Below are 18004 nucleotides of genomic sequence, written 5' to 3' on the forward strand. Positions count from 1 at the left end.
GGGTTTGTAGACTGGCACTAGTTACAGAATGTCTAGGCATTACCCAAGGTCTCTTTGAGACACTTCAGGGGTGGGGAACCTGTAGCCTCAAGGCCACATGTGGCCCTCTAGGTCCCCAAGTGTGGCCCTTTGATCGAATCCAAATTTTATAAATCCTTTTATTTGTTCTGTGAAGTTTAGATTCAGTGAAAGGGCTGCACATGAGGATGTAGAGGGCCACATGTGGCCTCGTGGTTGCAAGTTCCCCACCCCTGGATAGATTATCACAGCTCTTCTACAAGCAGATTCCCCAGTCATTTTCACGTGGAGAATTGCATCAGTGGTTTATACTAGTCCCTGACCCAGTCATGCACACATGTAGAACATTCATATTCATATTTCAAATATCTTTTCTTATTTTACCTTAGGTTGATTACCTGAGAACATGCCTTTTACCAGGGTGCCTGTTATAAACAAATTTGGGGTAATATCAACTTCTTACCATGAAGAGCTTTTGAAACAAAGTTCAAAAACCATAACTGAAGTAAATATTGAAAAACCAAGGTAAGTTTGAATTTTTAAAACCTCATTATTTCTTAGGTTGTAAAGATAGCCATTGACTTTCCATATAATCAAATTTTATGGGTTACTATCCTAGTAGGTATAGTCACAGGATTCAAGAAGGGTGGATGAAATATTACTCATTTTCCATTGAAAATCCAAGAACTAAAAATGATTATAAATACTTTCTTATATGTGAAATACTTTATAAGCTATATAAATGTTTTTGTATTAAGGTTCTTTATTGGATGCTTTACTTCACTTTTTCAAAATAATAATAACATATTTAGAAAGGTCATGCATTTACAACATGTATTTGAATAACTAGAAGAAGCTTGCCGGTTCTAGACTATGTGACTCTAGAACTTTCTATGGCAGTACATACTTAGACAATTATTATAAGAGATTAGTGTGTATTATAAGATCATAGATTTACAGTTGGAAGGGACCTTGGAGGCCATTTAGTTCAACCCCCTAATTTTGAGGCTGAGAAGTTAAAATAACTTTGTCTGAGGGATCATTTGAATCCAGGCCTTATTACTGCTTCCAAGTCCAGAAATTATCTATGATTTGTCCATTACTAGCCATGGTAATAGAGGAGTTGACCAGAGAGAAATTCTGAAAAGGGGGAGCTAGAAAAGAGTGGCAGTGCCCACATGAAGGTGAGAGCCGACAGGAAGAAGCAGCTAGCTCACCTTACAAGATCAGATGTACCTATTCACACACACACACACACACACACACACACACACACACACACACACACACACACCCACCCGCTAGACACAGATCAGGAAAGTGAGGTCCAAAGAAGTAAAATGAGCTGCCCACAGTCAAATAAGTAGTAACTATTAGATGGGATTTGAACTAAGACTTCCATTGGTTCCTTTGATCCAGAAATCCCACACACAACTGACTTGTACCCCAGAGAGGTAAATGATACACCAAAAAGTATATGTAACAACATTATTTGTATTAGCAAAGAGCTGGGAAGAATAGATGTCCATCAACTGGAGAATAACTAAAAAATTAGAGTAAATAAATGTAATTGAATATTACTATTTTGTAAGAAATGGTGAACATAAAGAATACATAATCATAGGAAGACATATTAACTGATGCAAAGTGAAGTATGCATAACCAGGAAAACAATATGCATAAGGAATATAACAACATAAATGGAAAGAGCAAGTATAAAAAACTAAAACTAATTGAGGTGGCCTTATGACCATCAAGAATGACCCCAAAGAAGAGATAGGAGATTTCACTTTTCTCCTTTGCAGAGATGTTGGATTATGGAAGTGAAACACTGAGTATGATTTTGTTCACTTTATTTTAGGATTCATATTATATCTCTGTGACTGAAGAGTTGCTTTTTCTATCAGAGGATGGAGTTGTCATCTCTGGATTTTTTTATACTAATTATTGTTCGAGCCCTTCTGTACCCCCCTCCTCCAACTAGTCTTAAGTTAAATGTATTTTAAAAAGATATTTAGATAATTACATTTCGCCCCACAAATTCTGAGATATCTTTTATAATCTGAGGTTTCATCTTCAATATATTAATAGTCTATTTGAAGTTTTTCTCTTTGTAAGTATTGCAGATATTTATTAAAATATTACATACAAATGTTTTTCCTGTATTTATATATAACATTACATAGATATATTTTGCATATACTGACTTCCAATCTTCCATTTCCATTTGCCTTTCAAACATCTCCAACTGGATGTTCGTTAAATATCTTAAACTCAACATGTCCCAAACTGAACTCATTATGTTTCTCCCTAAACCCTCTGAACTTCCCTATTACTGCCCACGGCAGTACCTTTTTCTTCCATCTTCTCTGTTCCTCAGACTTGCAACCTAGGAGTTATCCTTAGATTCGACACTATCTCTTCTCCTTCCCAGCCCCCTCCATGACCTGTTGATTTCACCTTTGCAATGTCTCTCTGATATGTCTCCTTCTGTCCTCTAGCACTACCACCACTCTATTTCAGGCCTTTGTCATCATATACCTGAATTATTGCAATACTTTGCTGGCAAATCTGACTGCCTCAAGTCTCTCCTCACTCTAATCTACCCTCTATTATTCCATCAAAGTGACTTTTATCATACTGTACTAAAACTCACCTGTTTTCCTATCACTTTTTGCAGGAGGCAGGACTGGAACTGAGCTTTAAAGTAAGTTAAGGATTCCAAGAGACACAGTTGAAAAGAAAGGGCATTCCAGACATGCAAAGGTATTAGGCAAAAAAATGGAATTTTGCATACAGGGAAAGTGTAGTAGTCCATTTTAGCTCAAAGGTAGTGTTTGTGAGGAGTAGTAGTCATAGTTGGGCAGCTTGGTGGCACAGTGAATAGAGAGTTGGACCTGGAGTCAGGAAGGCCTGAGTTCAAATCTAGCTTCAGTCACTTACTAGCTGTGTGACCCTGGGCAAGTCACTTAACCCTGTTTGCCTCAGTTTTCTCATCTGTAAAATGAGCTGGTTAAAGAAATGGCAAATTACTCTACTATCTTTGCCAAGAAAGTCACAGAAGGAGTCATGAAGAGTCAGACATGACTGAAAATAACTAAACATTAACAACAACCACAAAGTATTCATTCCATTTCATTTGAGCACTTAAATTAGTAAGTAAGTAAGTGAGTTAGTAAGGAAGCTCTTCATGGCTATCAGATTTAAAACTACAGGTTCATAGGTTTTAAGAATTTTCATTGCATAAAGCTTCTCATTTTTATGCAAGGAGCAAACTATAAAAATGGTATTATTATGCCAGAAACAAAAGCCCTGGCTTGTCTTTTCCTAGTTCTTACACTAGTCATCAGGGGAAGGGTCCTGTCTGCAGTGAATCTAGCCTGGTGTTTTTCTCTTTCACAAATTCTGGGGTATTATATTGAAATAATTTTGAGGTGAAGAAACTCTGAACAAAGACTGAGAAGGAAAAGGGAGTGGGGGTGGGAAAGCCTGCGTAGAAGGGTTCCCATCCTAAAATATTAAGTCAGCCAAGGGATTTAAAGATACCTTTCTGTCTTCACAATAACATTGGAGCAATATATTCAGAAAACACAATCATTATGGTCCACTTGGAGTCACACCAGGAATTCGAGAAAAATTCAACATTAAGGAAAAAAAGACAAGATGACAATATCAACATATTAGAGAGCTCCTCTGTGTGTGAATAATTTGTTGCTAATTTGAAGAGAAAGCTGAGACAACACAGGGTTGGCAGCAGTGGAGCAGAAAAGGAGTGGGCCGCTTTCAGAGATCTGGTGTACAGCAATGCATTTACCCATCTGGGCCAGAACACTCACAAACATCAGGATTGGTTTGACAGAAACAGTGGGGAAATTCAGAAGTTACTAAATGAAAAATGAGAACCTCACAGGGTTTGTCAGCAAGGTAGTTTGTCTTTCTGTAAGAAGACAGAATTGAATGCCATCAAAAGTAAAGTGCAGAGATGCAGGATTCTTTGCTCAGTCAGAAGGCAGATGAAATTCAGTTTTATGCTAATAGTAACAATCCAGACTGAAGGCTATTTATGGGCCAAAGACCTATGGTACATTTCAATTACTCAGTGCTGATGAAGCCATATTGATTAGTAGTAAGAACATGATTCTGACTGAAATCTTCAGGATTGTATGGCAAGATGAGGTTTTCCCTCATGAGGGAATTCTTTCATTGTCTCTCTTTATAAAGGAAAAGGAAATAGGTTGTTCTGTGACAATCAAGATTCTCTCCAGAGTCCTCTTTAATAGTCTGATCCTTCACCTGGAAGATGGTCATTTACCTGAAAATCAGTGTGACTTCAGGAAGGGGTGAGGAAGGTCCGTATGGTGTTTGCTGCCTGGAGAAATGCCAGAAGCAAAATGCAGTTCTGTATGTAGTGTTCATTGATCTGACCAAGGCCTTTGATACTGTCAAGGGCTTGTGGAAGATGATGGCAAAATTCGGTTGCCTGAAGTTCATTGATACTGTACACCAGTTCCATGAAGGCATTCTCTCATGGGTTCTGGATGATGGACAATGGTTTTGCACTTTTCTCAGTTACCAATAGAGTGAAGTTGGGCTGTGTACTTGTTATCTCCATCATTAGACTCCTTGAGGACAGGGACTACCTTCTGTCTTTTGTTGTATCCCCAGCACTTACCAAAGTGCCTGGCATAGTGTTAATATGATTAAAGATCTACCCCTCCCATTAATCCCATTAACAGTTCTCTGGAGGAGCTAGTTAAGGGAAGCCTGATTAGGAGAGGCTTATTTGTGGGAAGGCCCATAACCTTTTGCTAATTAAGGTTGTAAAGCTCTAAGGCTCTAAAAAGGGTCTATATACTCTAAGGATAGCCATTAAGCTCTCTCTCAGGACTGTGAGAGGAGAGGACTCAGGCAAGGAGACAGCTAGGATTTGTGAGTGAGTGTTTATGGGAAGGCCCCAGCAGAAGAAAAGGTTTTGGGATAGCTTGACTCTCTGCTGTGATACTGTGTTTTAAGTTCCTTGCTGTTAATGATAAAGTAGGCTTACTGGTTTGGGAATATAATTGCTGCTGTGTTGAATTAGAGTTATTGGTTTTGGGATTTGATCCTCTGGTGTCTGAATAAATATTTTACTTCTTCTGCCTTCTATATGGAGAGTCTCTTATATTCTGTGATACAGAACTATATAGGCATATTCATGGTCACTGTCGATATTGTGACACTTGCCTTACTGATACACCTGGCACATAGTAGGCACTTAGCAATTGTTTATTGACTGATATACATGTGAATTCACCTAATGATTGTTTCTAAACTGTCAGCAGCAGGGAAGACCCCAGGAATTTATTTTATACAATAATCTGTCTCATTTTTTTTTTGTGTCCTCAGTGTCTGGAATATATAACAAGGGCTTAATAAATGCTTGTTGTTTGGGTCCTGTTACCTTCTCATTGACAATTCACCATTTACTTGTTTTATTTGTATTATTTGAATTATATATTTTATAGTTAAGAGAGCTTCTCATTCATTATTTTCAGATAATACTGGTAGCACTCTAGGTTTGGAGTAATATTTTTAAATATTTAATGTTTAATTTTAAAGTAATATTTAAACTAACAAATGGTTACCTTTTATAGTAGAATTATAAATGGAAACTTGGAATGATTCTTCCTCTCAAAGATTTTTGAAATTTTTAGTTTATTTACATGCTATTTCTATATATCTGTCCTTTTTGGACTTAGCCACTATTAGCTTGCTGGGAGGCTTTGCAGGCTCAGAGAAACTGAACTGCTGGCTCCTCTTTGGTTTAAGACTCCAGCCCTTATTATATCACTCCAGGCTTCAGCCTGGACTGAAGGCTAGAAGAGAGTTCCCACTTTATTCCTGGTATTAGAGTACCCAGCTATTTTTTGCTTCTAAACTTTGACCTTGATTTAGTAGATAGCTAATGCCTGCTAATGATCACTCCACCATTCCAAGGTATAGATCCCCCCATCAATCTGATCTCAGACTAGGTAGTGAGAGACAGAGTTGCCAGATGACACCCATTGCTTCCTTCTACAGTATTTCATCTCTTTCTGCCCTGTTGCTTCCTACTGTGGTTCCCAATCTCTCTTAGTCATTGGGACCTGGAATGCTCCTAGCCTGGCCCCATCTCTAGTGTCTTTAGACTTTTCTGCCTAGACTAAGCTGCAGTGGGCTTGAAAAATGACTCACAGTGACTTTTTTTTAGATTCCACTATCACATTGCCTAGATCTTTGTGAAGCAGGCTTGACTGCGGAAGGTAAACATATTTCTTTCTGCCATTCCACCATCTTGAACCTTGCCCGTTTCTCCTCTGCTCTCAAATCCCAATTCTACTCCTCTCCTTCTCAGCTGATGAATTCACTATTTTACTGAGATTGTGAGATAGAAGCTGTCTTCATCTCTCCTCCTCCACATAATTTCAAAATCTCAGTAAGCTCTTACCCATATTGACCTCCTCAGAAGATGAGGTGGCAATCTTCCATCCCAAAGTTTTTTTTTTTCTTAAATTAAATTTGTTAAATTAAATTTCTTTTTTTCAATTGTCAAGCATTTATTTTTTATTCCTTCAAAGTACCTCCCATCCTCCCCTGAAAAAGAAAATCAAAAGCCTTGAAAAAATAAGCATGGTCAAACAAAGCAAATTCCAGCATTGTCTGAGTCTAAAAATGCATGTCTCATTTTGTACATTTGTCCACAAACTCTGTGAGGAGGTGGTAGGTAGCATTCTTCATCATTGGTACTTTCATGTTATGGTTGATTATTGTGCTGATCAGAGTTCTTTAAAAAATAGTTTCTTTTGTGCAAAACCAATGTTATAGCATAAATTGTTCTCCTATTTCTTCTTCACTCTGTGTCACTTCATAGAAGTCTTCTTAGATTTCTCTGAAACTTTCTCATTAGAGGCAGCTAGGTGGTACACTGGCCCTGGAGCCAGGAAGATCTGAGTTCAGCATCAAACATGTGCTAGTTGTGTGACCCTAGGTAAGTCACTTAATCTCTGTCTGCTTCAGTTTACTTGGCTGTAAAAGAAATATCATAATAGCATCTACCTCCCAGAGCTGTTGTGAGGATTAAATGAGATGATATTTGTAAAGTACTTAGCACAGTAACTGATGCATAGTAGGTGCTTAATAAATGCTTGTTTCATTCTTTCATAATTTCTTATAGCACAATAATATTCTGTTATATTCATATGCCACGGATTTTTTTTCACTAATTCGTAGTTATCCTCTTAGTTTTTGGTTCTTTGCCACTACAAAAAGAACTGCTATAAATATTTTTGTACGTATAAGACCTTTTGCTCTTTTTTAGATCTCTTTGGGCCATAGGCTTATTAATAGTATCACCAAGTCAAAAGTTATTAATTTTTTTGGCATTGTTTGAATTTGGTTTCCAGAATGGCTGGACGAATTCATAGTTTCATCTTAATTGCCCCTCCAGCATTTGAAATTTTAATTTTTTGTCAATTTAGTCATTCTGATGGGTTTTTGGTAGACTTCAGAGATACTTTAATTTTCATTTTTCTCATTGTTTGTTATTGATTTGGAACTTTTTTAATAAAAATGTGTATAGCTATCTTCATATCCTTTAACCATCAACTGGCCTAGGTTTTATTCTCATATATTTGAATACTTTCTTATGTATGTTGGAAATGAAACCTTTCTAAGAGAAACTTGCTTACAAAAATTTCTTCGATTTAAATTTTTGCCTTGTAATCTTAGCTGCATTGGATTTATTTGTGCAAAAAAAAAGTTTTAATTTAGAAATGCTAGCTATAACAATAGGATAAGAAAAAGAAATTGAAGGAATAAGAATAGGCAATGATGGAAAACTCTTTCCTGCATTTCACTCTTTGCAGATGATATGATGGTATACTTAGAGAATTAATTAAAAAGCTAGTAGAAATGATTAATGACTACAAAGATTCAAGACATAAAATAAACCCACATAAGTCATCAGCATTTCTAAACATTACCAATAAAACCCAGCAAGAAGAGAGAGAGAGAGATTCAATTTAAAATAACTGCAGACAATATATAATGTTTGCGAGTCTACCTGCCAAGACACACCTGGAAACTATATGACAACAATTACAAAAACCTGTTCACACAAATGAAGACAGCACCAAAAAACTGCAGAAATATTTTCTCCAGTTTGGGAAGGCCAAACCAATGTAGTAAAAATGACATTTCTACCTAAATTAATTTACTTATCCAGTACCATACCAATAATACTGCTAAAGAGTTATTTCATAGACCAAGAAAAAATAACAAAATTCATCAGAAGGAATGGAAGGTCAAGAATATTAAAGGAATCAATGAAAAAAATGTGAAGGAAGACAGTCTAGCAGTACCACACTTCAAATTATATTTCAAATCAGTAATCATAAGAACTGTTTGGTAATGCTTATGAAATAGAGTGTACTGTAATACATGACCATAGTAATATAGTATTTGACAAACCCCAAGATCCAAGTTTTGGGGCAAGAACTCCCTGTGCTGGGAAAACCAAAAAAACAATTGCCAGACTGCTTGCAAGGAAACTTGGCATAGATCCACTTCTCATATTGTATAAGGTAATAAGGTCAAAATTTGTATACAATTTAGACATAAAGGGTGATATAAGTAAATTAGGGGAGCGTGGAATAATTTTACCTGTCAGACCTATAGATAAAGGAAGAGTTTATGACCAAATAAGAGACAGAAAAGATCACAGGAGGTAAAATGGGTAATTTTGATTGAATGAGATCAAAGACTTTGCACAAAGAAGATTAATGAAGCTAAATTTAGAAGGAAATCAGGAAACTGGGGAACAATTACAGCAATTGTTCTCTGATAGAGGCCTTCTTTCCCAAATATATAGGGAATAGAGCCAAATTTATTAAAATAAGAGCCATTCTACAGTTGATAAATGGGTAAAGAATATGAACAGGCAGTTTTCCATAGAAGAAAGCAAAGCTATCTATAGTCATATGAAAAAAAAATCTAAAACACTAATAATTAGAGAAATGCAAATTAAAACAACTCTGAAGTACCAAGTCACAATCATCAAATTAGATAACATGATAGAAAGGAAAATGACAAATGCTGTAGGAAATGTGGAAAAATAGGTATACTAATAAACTTAGTAGAATTATGAATTCCAATTCTTCAACCATTCTGGAGGAAAAATTAGAGCTAAACCTAAAGTGGCATAAACTGTTCATACTCTTTGACAGGCAATATTGCTATTAGGTCTATATCCCAAAGAGAAATAGACCTATATGTACAAAATATTTCTAGCAGCTCTTTTTGTTGTGATAAAGATCTGGAAAATAAGGGTATGACCATAAATTGGGGGATGACTGAACAAGTTGTGGTATATGATTGAGATGGAACACTATTTTGCTACAAGAAATCATGAGGGATTCGCCTATCTTCCTCTCCACTGTAAAAGCTCTTACATGACTCTTATGTAAGATAATTTACCCCATTTCATCTCTCCCTTTCTCCTTCTCCCTGTGCATTTCTTTCTCACCCTTTTATTTTATTTTTTTAGACATCCCATTGTAATCGACTCACAACCCCTGACCTCTCTATGTACACTCCTAACTGCACTGATAATGGGAAAGTACTTAAAAGTGTAGTCTTCCCATGTAGGAAAGTAAACAGTTTAACTTTATTAATTCCTTATGATTTCTCTTTTCTATTTACCTTTTTATACTTCTCATGAGTCTTGTATTTGAAAGTTAAATTTTCTATACAGCTCTGGTCTTTTCATCATTGAATACACATTTTTTCCTCAGACGGATTATACTCAATTTTGCTGGATAGTTATTTTCTCTTTGACCTGGAAGCTCTGGAATTTGGCCATAAAATTCCTGGGAGTTTTCATTCAATTTCATTCAATCACCTTTAAAGAAGTGATTGGTGAGTTCTTTCAATTTCTATTTTATCCTCTGGTTTTCGAATATGAGGGTAGTTTTCTTTGATTAATACTTGAAAGATGATATGTAGGCTCAGTCAGTTGTTTTTCCTATGAGATATTTAACAGTTCTTTTATTATTCTCTTGACTTTGTTTTATTGTTCCTGATGTTACATGAAGTATTACCTTCCATTTAGCCAGTTCTACTGTATAAGAAGTTCTTTTCTTTAATGCATTATTTTTACCTTTTTTCCATTTGGCTAATTTTGATTTTTAGAGTTCTTCTCTTCATTGATTTTTGGCATGTCTCTTTCATTTTGACATTCTGTTTTTCAAGGCATTGTTTTCTTCTTTGTATATTTGTGCCTCTTTTACCAATTGACCTATTCTGTTTTTTAAAATAATTGGTTAATTAATTTCTAGTTTTTAACATTCACTTCCACAAGATTTTGAGTTTTGAATTTTCTTTTTTTAAAGTAAATTAATTATTTTTTTTTAGTTTACAGCACTCAGTTCCACAAGTTTTTAAGTTCCAAATTTTCTCCCCCTCCCTCTTCTCCCTCTTCCCCTACCCCAAGACAGTATGTGATCTGATATAGGTTCTACATATACCTTCACATTAAACTTATTTTCCCAATAATCAAGTTTTAAAGAAGAATTGTAACCAATGAAAAGAACCATGATAAAGACGAAACAAAACCAAAACTAAAATAAAATAAAGAGAGAGCAAATAGTTTGCTTCAACCTGTATTCAGACTCCATAATTCTTTCTCTGGATGTGGATAGCCTTTTCCATCATGAGTCTTTTGTAGCTGTCTTGGAAACTCATCACAGAGTTTCATTTCAACACATTTACTCATCACAGAAGCAATGTGTCTGTGCTTGTGTACAATGTTCTCCTGGTTCTGCTCCCTTCACTCATCATCAGATCATATAAGTTTCTCCAGGTTCTTATGAAGTCCATCTGTTCCTCATTTCTTGTGGCACAATAGTATTCCATTACATTCATATACCACAATTTGTTTAGCCATTCCCCAATTGATGGGCATCCCCTTGATTTCCAGTTCTTTGCCATAAATATTTTTGTACATATGGGTCCTTTTCCCCCTTGTATGATCTCTTTGGGATATAGCCCTAGAAGTGGTATTGCTAGGTCAAAGGGTATGCACATTTTTATAGCCCTTTGGGCATAGTTCCAAATTGCTCTCCAAAATGGTGAGATCAGTTCACAACTCCACCAACAATGCAGTAGTGTTCCAATTTTCCCACATCTTCTACAGCATTTATCATTTTCTTGTTTTGACATGTTAGCCAGTCTGACAGGAGAGATGTGGTACCTGAGAGTTGTTTTGATTTGAATTTCTCTAATCAATAGAGATTTAGAGCATTTTCCATATGACTGTAGATAGCTTTAATTTCTTTCTCTGAAAACTGAATTTTTTTCCCACCCTCTCCTATCGCCTCCCCAAGACAGCATGCAATCTGATATAGGCTATACTTAATATATTCATATTAAACACATTTTCACATTAGTCATGATGTAAAGAAGAGTTAGAACTAATGGGAGGAACCACGAGAAAGAAGAAACAATACAAAACAACAAAAGAAAAGGAGAAGAGATAGTATGCTTCCATCAGCATTCAGACTCCAAAGTTCTTTCTCTGGATGTCTATAGCATTTTGCATCATTAGTCTGTTGGAGTTGTCTTAGATCTTTGCATTGCTTAGAAGAGCAAATTCTGTTAAGGTCAGTCATTGCACAATGTGGCTGTTACTGTGTACAGTGTTCTCCCGGTTGTGCTCGTTTCACTCAGCATCAGTTCATAAGAGTCTTTCCAGGTTTTTCTGAAGTCTTCCTGCTCATCATTTCTTATAGCACAATAGTATTCCATTACATTCATATACAACAACCTTTTCAGCCATTCCCCAATTGATGGACATCCCCTCAATTTCCAATTCTTTGCCACCACAGAAAGAGCTGCTCTAAATACTTTTGTACATCTGGGTCCTATTCCCATTTTTATGATCTCTTTGGGATACTGTCCTAGAAGTGGTGTTGCTGGGTCAAAGGGAATGCACAGTTTTATCTATGGTACCTTTTAGCTGGATGTCGTTTCCTTCCTTATCTCTTTCAGTTACATCTATTTTTGCTTTTGTTTTGTCTGAGATCAGGATTGCTACCCCTGCTTTTTTTTTTTTTACTTCAGTTGAAGCATAATATATTCTGTTCCAGCCTCTTACCTTTACTCTGTGTATATCCCTCTGCATCAAATGTGTTTCTTATAAACAACATATTGTAGGATTATAGTTCTTAATCCTCTCTGCTATCCACTTCCATTTTATGGGAGAGTTCATCCCATTCACATTAACAGTTATGATGACTATCTGTGCCTTTCTCTCCATCCTGTTTTTTCCTATTTATCCTTTTCTCTCTCCCGAATTTTGACCACTGCCTTCTTCAATCTACCCTCCCTTCCATCAGCCCCCTCCACTTTCTTTCTTTTTACCCTTACTACTTCTTCTCTCCCTTCTATCCCCCTCCTCCCTTTTCTTTCACCTTTCCCTTCCTACTTCCTATAGGGTAAATTAGATTTCTATACCTGATTGTTATTCCCTTTTTTGAGCCAAATCTCATGCATGTAATGTTCAAATAATGCTCATCTCTCTCCTTTCTTTCCCTCTACTGTAATGGGTTTTTGTGCCTTTTCATGTGATGTAATTTACCCATGTCTGACTCTTCCTTTCCTCTTCTCCCAATACAATATCTTCTTACCACTTAATTAGATTTTTTATCATCACATCAAAATCAAGTTATACCCATGCCCTCTGTCTATGTATACCCCTTTTAAATGTCATAATAGTAATACAGTTCTCAAGAGTTATAAATGTCATCTTCACTTATAGAGATGTAAACAGTTTGCTCTTATTGTTTCTTGTTTACCTTTTTATGGGTCTCTTGAGTCTTCTATTTGAAGATCAAATTTTCTGTTGAGTTCTGGTCTTTTCATCATTAAGGTTTGGAAGTCTCATATTTCATCAAATGTCCATCTTCTCCCCTGAAAGATTATGCTCAATTTCCCTGGGTAGTTGATCCTTGGTTGTTTCCCAGCTTCTTTGCCTTATGGAATATCATATTCCAAGTCCTCCAGTCTTTTAATGTAGAAGCTGCAAGGTTCTGCATAATCCTGACTGTGGTTCCGTGATATTTTAATTATTTCTCTTTGGCTGCTTGCAGTATTTTCTCTTTGACCTAGTAATTTTGGCATTTGGCTATGTTGTTCCTTGGCATTTTCAATTTAGGATCTCTTTCAGGAGGTGATTGGTATATTCTTTTGATGGCTATTTTACTTTGTGGTCCTGGGACCTCAGGACAATTTTCTTTGATCATTTCCTGAATGATGCTGTCCAGGCTCTTTTTTTCATCATGAGTTTCAGATAGACCAATGATTTTTAAATTGTTTCTCCTGGATCTCTTTTCCAGGTCAGTTGTTTTTACTAATGAGGTATTTTACTTTATCTTATTTTTTCATTCTTTTGTTTCATTCTTTTGTTTAACTGATTTTTGATATCTCATAGAGTCATTAGCTTTCACTTGCCCAATTCTAATTTTTAACAAATTGTTTTCTTCTGTTAGATTTTGTACCTCCTTTTCCCTTTGTCCCATTTTACTTTTTAAGGAGCTCTTCTCTTCAGTGAGTTTTTCCTTTTCCATTTGGCTTGTTTTCTACAGTAGATTTTTGTTCTTCCTTCTCCAGGCCTTTGATTCTCTCATATCTCTCATTTCTTTTCCCCTTTTTCTTTTACCTCTCTTATTTGACTTTTAAAATCCATCTTGAGTTCTTCCAAGGAGGCTTTTTGGGCTTGGGATCAGTTCATATTCCCCTTTGAGGTTTCAGATGTGGGTGTCTTGACAATATAGTCCTCTTTTGAATTTGTGCCTTGATCTTCCTTTTCTCCAATAATAAGAATCTATGGTCATTGTCTCTACATCTCTTATTTAATTTTTAAAATCCTTTTTGAGCTCTTCTGGGAATTCTTTTGGGGACTGACACCAATTGACATTTTTCTTTGAGGCTTTGAATGTAACAGTTTTGACCTTGTTGTCTTCTGAGTTTGTGTTTTGAGCTTCTTTGTCACCATAATTTTCTATGGTTAGGATCTTTTGTTTGCTTATTTTTTTTTCTTTTTTTAAATTTCTTTTTTTTAATTTTTTAAAATTTATTTAGTTTTCAGCATTGATTTTTACAAGAGTTTGAATTACAAATTTTCTCCCCATTTCTACCCCCCCCCACTCCAAGATGGCATATATTCTGCTTGCCCCGTTCCCCAGTCAACCCTCCCTTCTGTCACCCCACTCCCCTCCCATCCCCTTTTCCGTTCCTTTCTTGTACGGCAAGATGAATTTCTATGCCCCGTTGCCTGTGTATCTTATTTTCTACTTGCATGCAAAAACATTATTTTTTGTTTTTGAGCATCTGTTTTTAAAACTTTGAGTTCTATATTTTCTCCCCTCTTCCCTTTCCACCCACCCTCCCTAAGAAGTCAAGCAATTCAACATAGGCCACATGCTTATCATTATGTATAACCCTTTCACAATACTAATGTTGTGAAAGACTATCTATATTTTGCTCCTTCCTAACCTATCCCCCTTTATTGAATTTTCTCCCTTGGCCCTGACCCCTTTTGAAAGTGTTTGTTTTTGATTACCTCCACCCCCATCTGCCCTCCCTTCTATCATCCCCCCTTTTTTATCTTCTTCCTCCTTTTTCCTGTAGGGTAAGATACCCAATTGAGTGTGTATGGTATTCCCTCCTCAGGTCAAATTTGATGAGAGCAAGATTCAATCATTCCCCCTCACCTGCCTTCTCTTCTCTTCCTACAGGACTGCTTTTTCTTGCCACTTTTATACGAGATAGTTTACCCCATTCTATCTCTCCCTATCTCCCCCTGTCAATATATTCCTCTCTTATCCCTTAATTTGATTTTATTTCTTTTAGATATCTTCCCTTCATCTTCAACTCACCCTGTGCCCTCTCTCTCTCTCTCTCTCTCTCTCTCTCTCTCTCTCTCTCTATATATATATATATATATATATATATATATATATATACACACATACATATATGCATACATACACACTCACATGTACATATATATGCATATATATATGCATATTCCCTTCAGCTATCCTAATACTGAGGTCTCATGAATCATGCGCGTCATCTTTCCATGTAGGAATGTAAACAAAACAGTTCAACTTTAGTAAGTCCCATGCAATTTCTTTTTCTTGTTCTTTTTCTTGATTACCTTTACATGTTTCTCTTGATTCTTGTGTTTGAAAGTCAAATTTTATATTCAGCTCTGGTCTTTTCACTGAGAAAGCTTGAAAGTCCTCTATTTTATTGAAACTCCATATTTTGCCTTGGAGCATGATACTCAGTTTTGCTGGGTAGGTGGTTCTTGGTTTTAATCCTAGCTCTATTGACCTCCAGAAAATCGTATTCCAAGCCCTTCGATCTCTTAATGTAGAAGCTGCCAGATCTTGGGTTATTCTGATTGGGTTTCCACAATACTCAAATTGTTTCTTTCTGGCTGCTTGCAGTATTTTCTCCTTGATCTGGGAGCTCTGGAATTTGGCGACAATATTCCTAGGAGATTTCTTTTTGGGATCTATTTGAGGAGGCGATCGATGGATTCTTTCAATTTCTATTTTGCCCTGTGGCTCTAGAATATCAGGGCAGTTCTCCTTGATAATTTCTTGAAAGATGATATCTAGGCTCTTTTTTTGATCATGACTTTCAGGTAGTCCAATAATTTTTAAATTATCTCTCCTGGATCTATTTTCCAGGTCAGTGGTTTTTCCAATGATATATTTCACATTGTCTTCCATTTTTTCATTCCTTTGGTTCTGTTTTATAATATCTTGATTTCTCATCAAGTCACTAGCTTCTACTTGCTCCAATCTATTTTTTGAGGTAGTATTTTCTTCAGTGGTCTTTTGGACCTCCTTTACCATTTGGGAAATTCTGCCTTTCAAGGCATTCTTCTCCTCATTGGCTTTTTGATGCTCTTTTGCCATTTGAGTTAGTCTATTTTTTAAGGTGTTGTTTTCTTCAGTATATTTTTCAGTATTTTTTTGGGTCTCCTTTAACAAGTCATTGACTTGTTTTTCATGGTTTTCTCGCATCCTTCTCATTTCTCTTCCCATGTTTTTCCTCTACTTCTCTAACTTGCTTTTCCAAATCCTTTTTGAGCTCTTCCATGGCCTGGGACCAGTTCATGTTTTTCTTGGAGGCTTTTGTTGTAGACTCTTTGACTTTGTTAACTTCTTCTGTCTGTATGTTTTGGTCTTCTTTGTCACCAAAGAAAGAATGCAAAGTCTGAGACTGAATCTGGGTGCGTTTTCACTCCCTGGCCATATTCCCAGCCAACTAGCTTGACCCTTGAGTTTTTCATCGGGGTATGACTGCTTGTAGAGTTAAGGGAACTATGTTCCAAGCCTGGGGGGATGTGCCAGCTCTGCCACACCAGCACTCCTTCTTTCCCAAGAACCCCCAACCCGGACAGGACTTAGATCTTCAGCAGCCTCTTTACTCCTGCTCTGATCCACCATTTAATTCCTCCCACCAGGTGGGCCTGGGGCCAGAAGCAACTGCAGCTGTAGTTCTGTAGCTGCCCCACCTCCTCTGCCCCCAGCAAACTCCTTTATAAACTCTGTCCCCAGCAGCTTTTCCCACTGCCCTTCTCTGTTGTCTTTGGTGTATGTGGGTTGAGAAGTCTGGCAACTGCTGTAGCTCACTGATTCAGGGCTCTAGGGCACGCTCTGCCTGGCTCGTGGTCTGGCTGGTCCCCGCCACCCACACTGGGCTCTGCTGTGCTCCGCTCCGCTCTGATCTGCTCCCAGCTCTGTGCGGGATAGACCTTACCCAGGGACCATCCAGGCTGTCCTGGGCTGGAGCCCTGCTTCCCTCTGCTATTTTCTGGGTTCTGCAGTTCTAGAATTGGTTCAGAGCCATTTTTATAGGTTTTTGGAGGGACTCGGCGGGGAGCTCACGCTAGTCCCTGCTTTCCAGCCGCCATCTTGGCTCTGCTCCTTGTTTGCTTATTTTTTCTAGCCTATTTCTTGTCTTTTAACTTTATATTAAAGTTGGGCTCTGCTTCTAGACTGGAGGTGGGGAGGATCCCTGCCCCATGCTTCAGGTTTTTTGTGCCCCTCTTTTCAAAGCTAGTTCCAGTCACGTGTTAGCTTTCAGTTCTTCCACGATGGTATGATCTAAGGAGAGGTCTGTTTACTACTCTCCTGGCCTGTGTTCTGATTTGTGAGTCCCCACAAGCACTCTTTTCTGCTTTGGAATTGTGGCCAGGGTCCCTGCACCTCTGCTGCCACAAGCTGTGGTGTGCTAATGATCCTCCTCACCCTGGGACTGTAACCAAGGAGTGCAGCCTGAACCTGACCATGTGTAATGCAACAGCATTCTGCACCCAGTGCCATCAAAGGATCTCCATAATCTTCTTTTGACCAATTGTCCTACCTTTTTCCTGCCTATGGGCTGCAAGCTCCTGAAGAGCTGCTATCACTGCTGATTCAGTCACCCTCAAGGCTTGCTGCTAGCTTCTTGTGTTGTGGCCTGTGCTGGTGCAGCCTGTGTGGGACTGTGTTCCACTCTCTAGCATGATAGACGTTCCCTGCCAACCTTCTAATTCGTCTTGGTCTGGAAAATTGTTTCCCCCTTTTATGAGTTCTGCCTCTCCAGAATTTGTTTTGTAAATGCCATTTAAGTTATGTGGAAGAGAATTTGGGAGAGCTCAGGAGAGTTCCTGCCTTTTCTCTGCCGTCTTGGCTCTGCTCTCCTGCTCTTAATTTTTAATAGCACAAGAGATTTCCATCATACTTATATACCATAACTTATTCAGCTGTTCCCCAATTGATGGGTATCACCTCAATTTTCAGTTGTTTTCCACCATAAAAAGAACTTCTATAAATATTTTTGCACACATAGATCCTTTTTGCTTTTCTTTGATGTCTTTAGGATACTGAGCTGGTAGTAGCATTGTTGG

General features: G+C 37.4%; 1 protein-coding gene across 1 annotated transcript in view; it reads left to right on the plus strand.

Moving 5' to 3' along the window:
* Window positions 1-424: 424 nt before the first annotated feature.
* The window catches only part of TMEM232 (transmembrane protein 232), a 216127-nt gene continuing 198547 nt past the window's right edge, over window positions 425-18004 (plus strand). Inside the window, exon 1 of the mRNA XM_036747734.1 lies at window positions 425-543. Within this exon, the coding sequence (XP_036603629.1) occupies window positions 425-543 (119 nt within the window). The remainder of the gene's footprint in view (window positions 544-18004) is intronic.

Source organism: Trichosurus vulpecula, chromosome 1, assembly GCF_011100635.1.
Source record: "Trichosurus vulpecula isolate mTriVul1 chromosome 1, mTriVul1.pri, whole genome shotgun sequence".
Lineage (NCBI taxonomy): Eukaryota > Metazoa > Chordata > Mammalia > Diprotodontia > Phalangeridae > Trichosurus > Trichosurus vulpecula.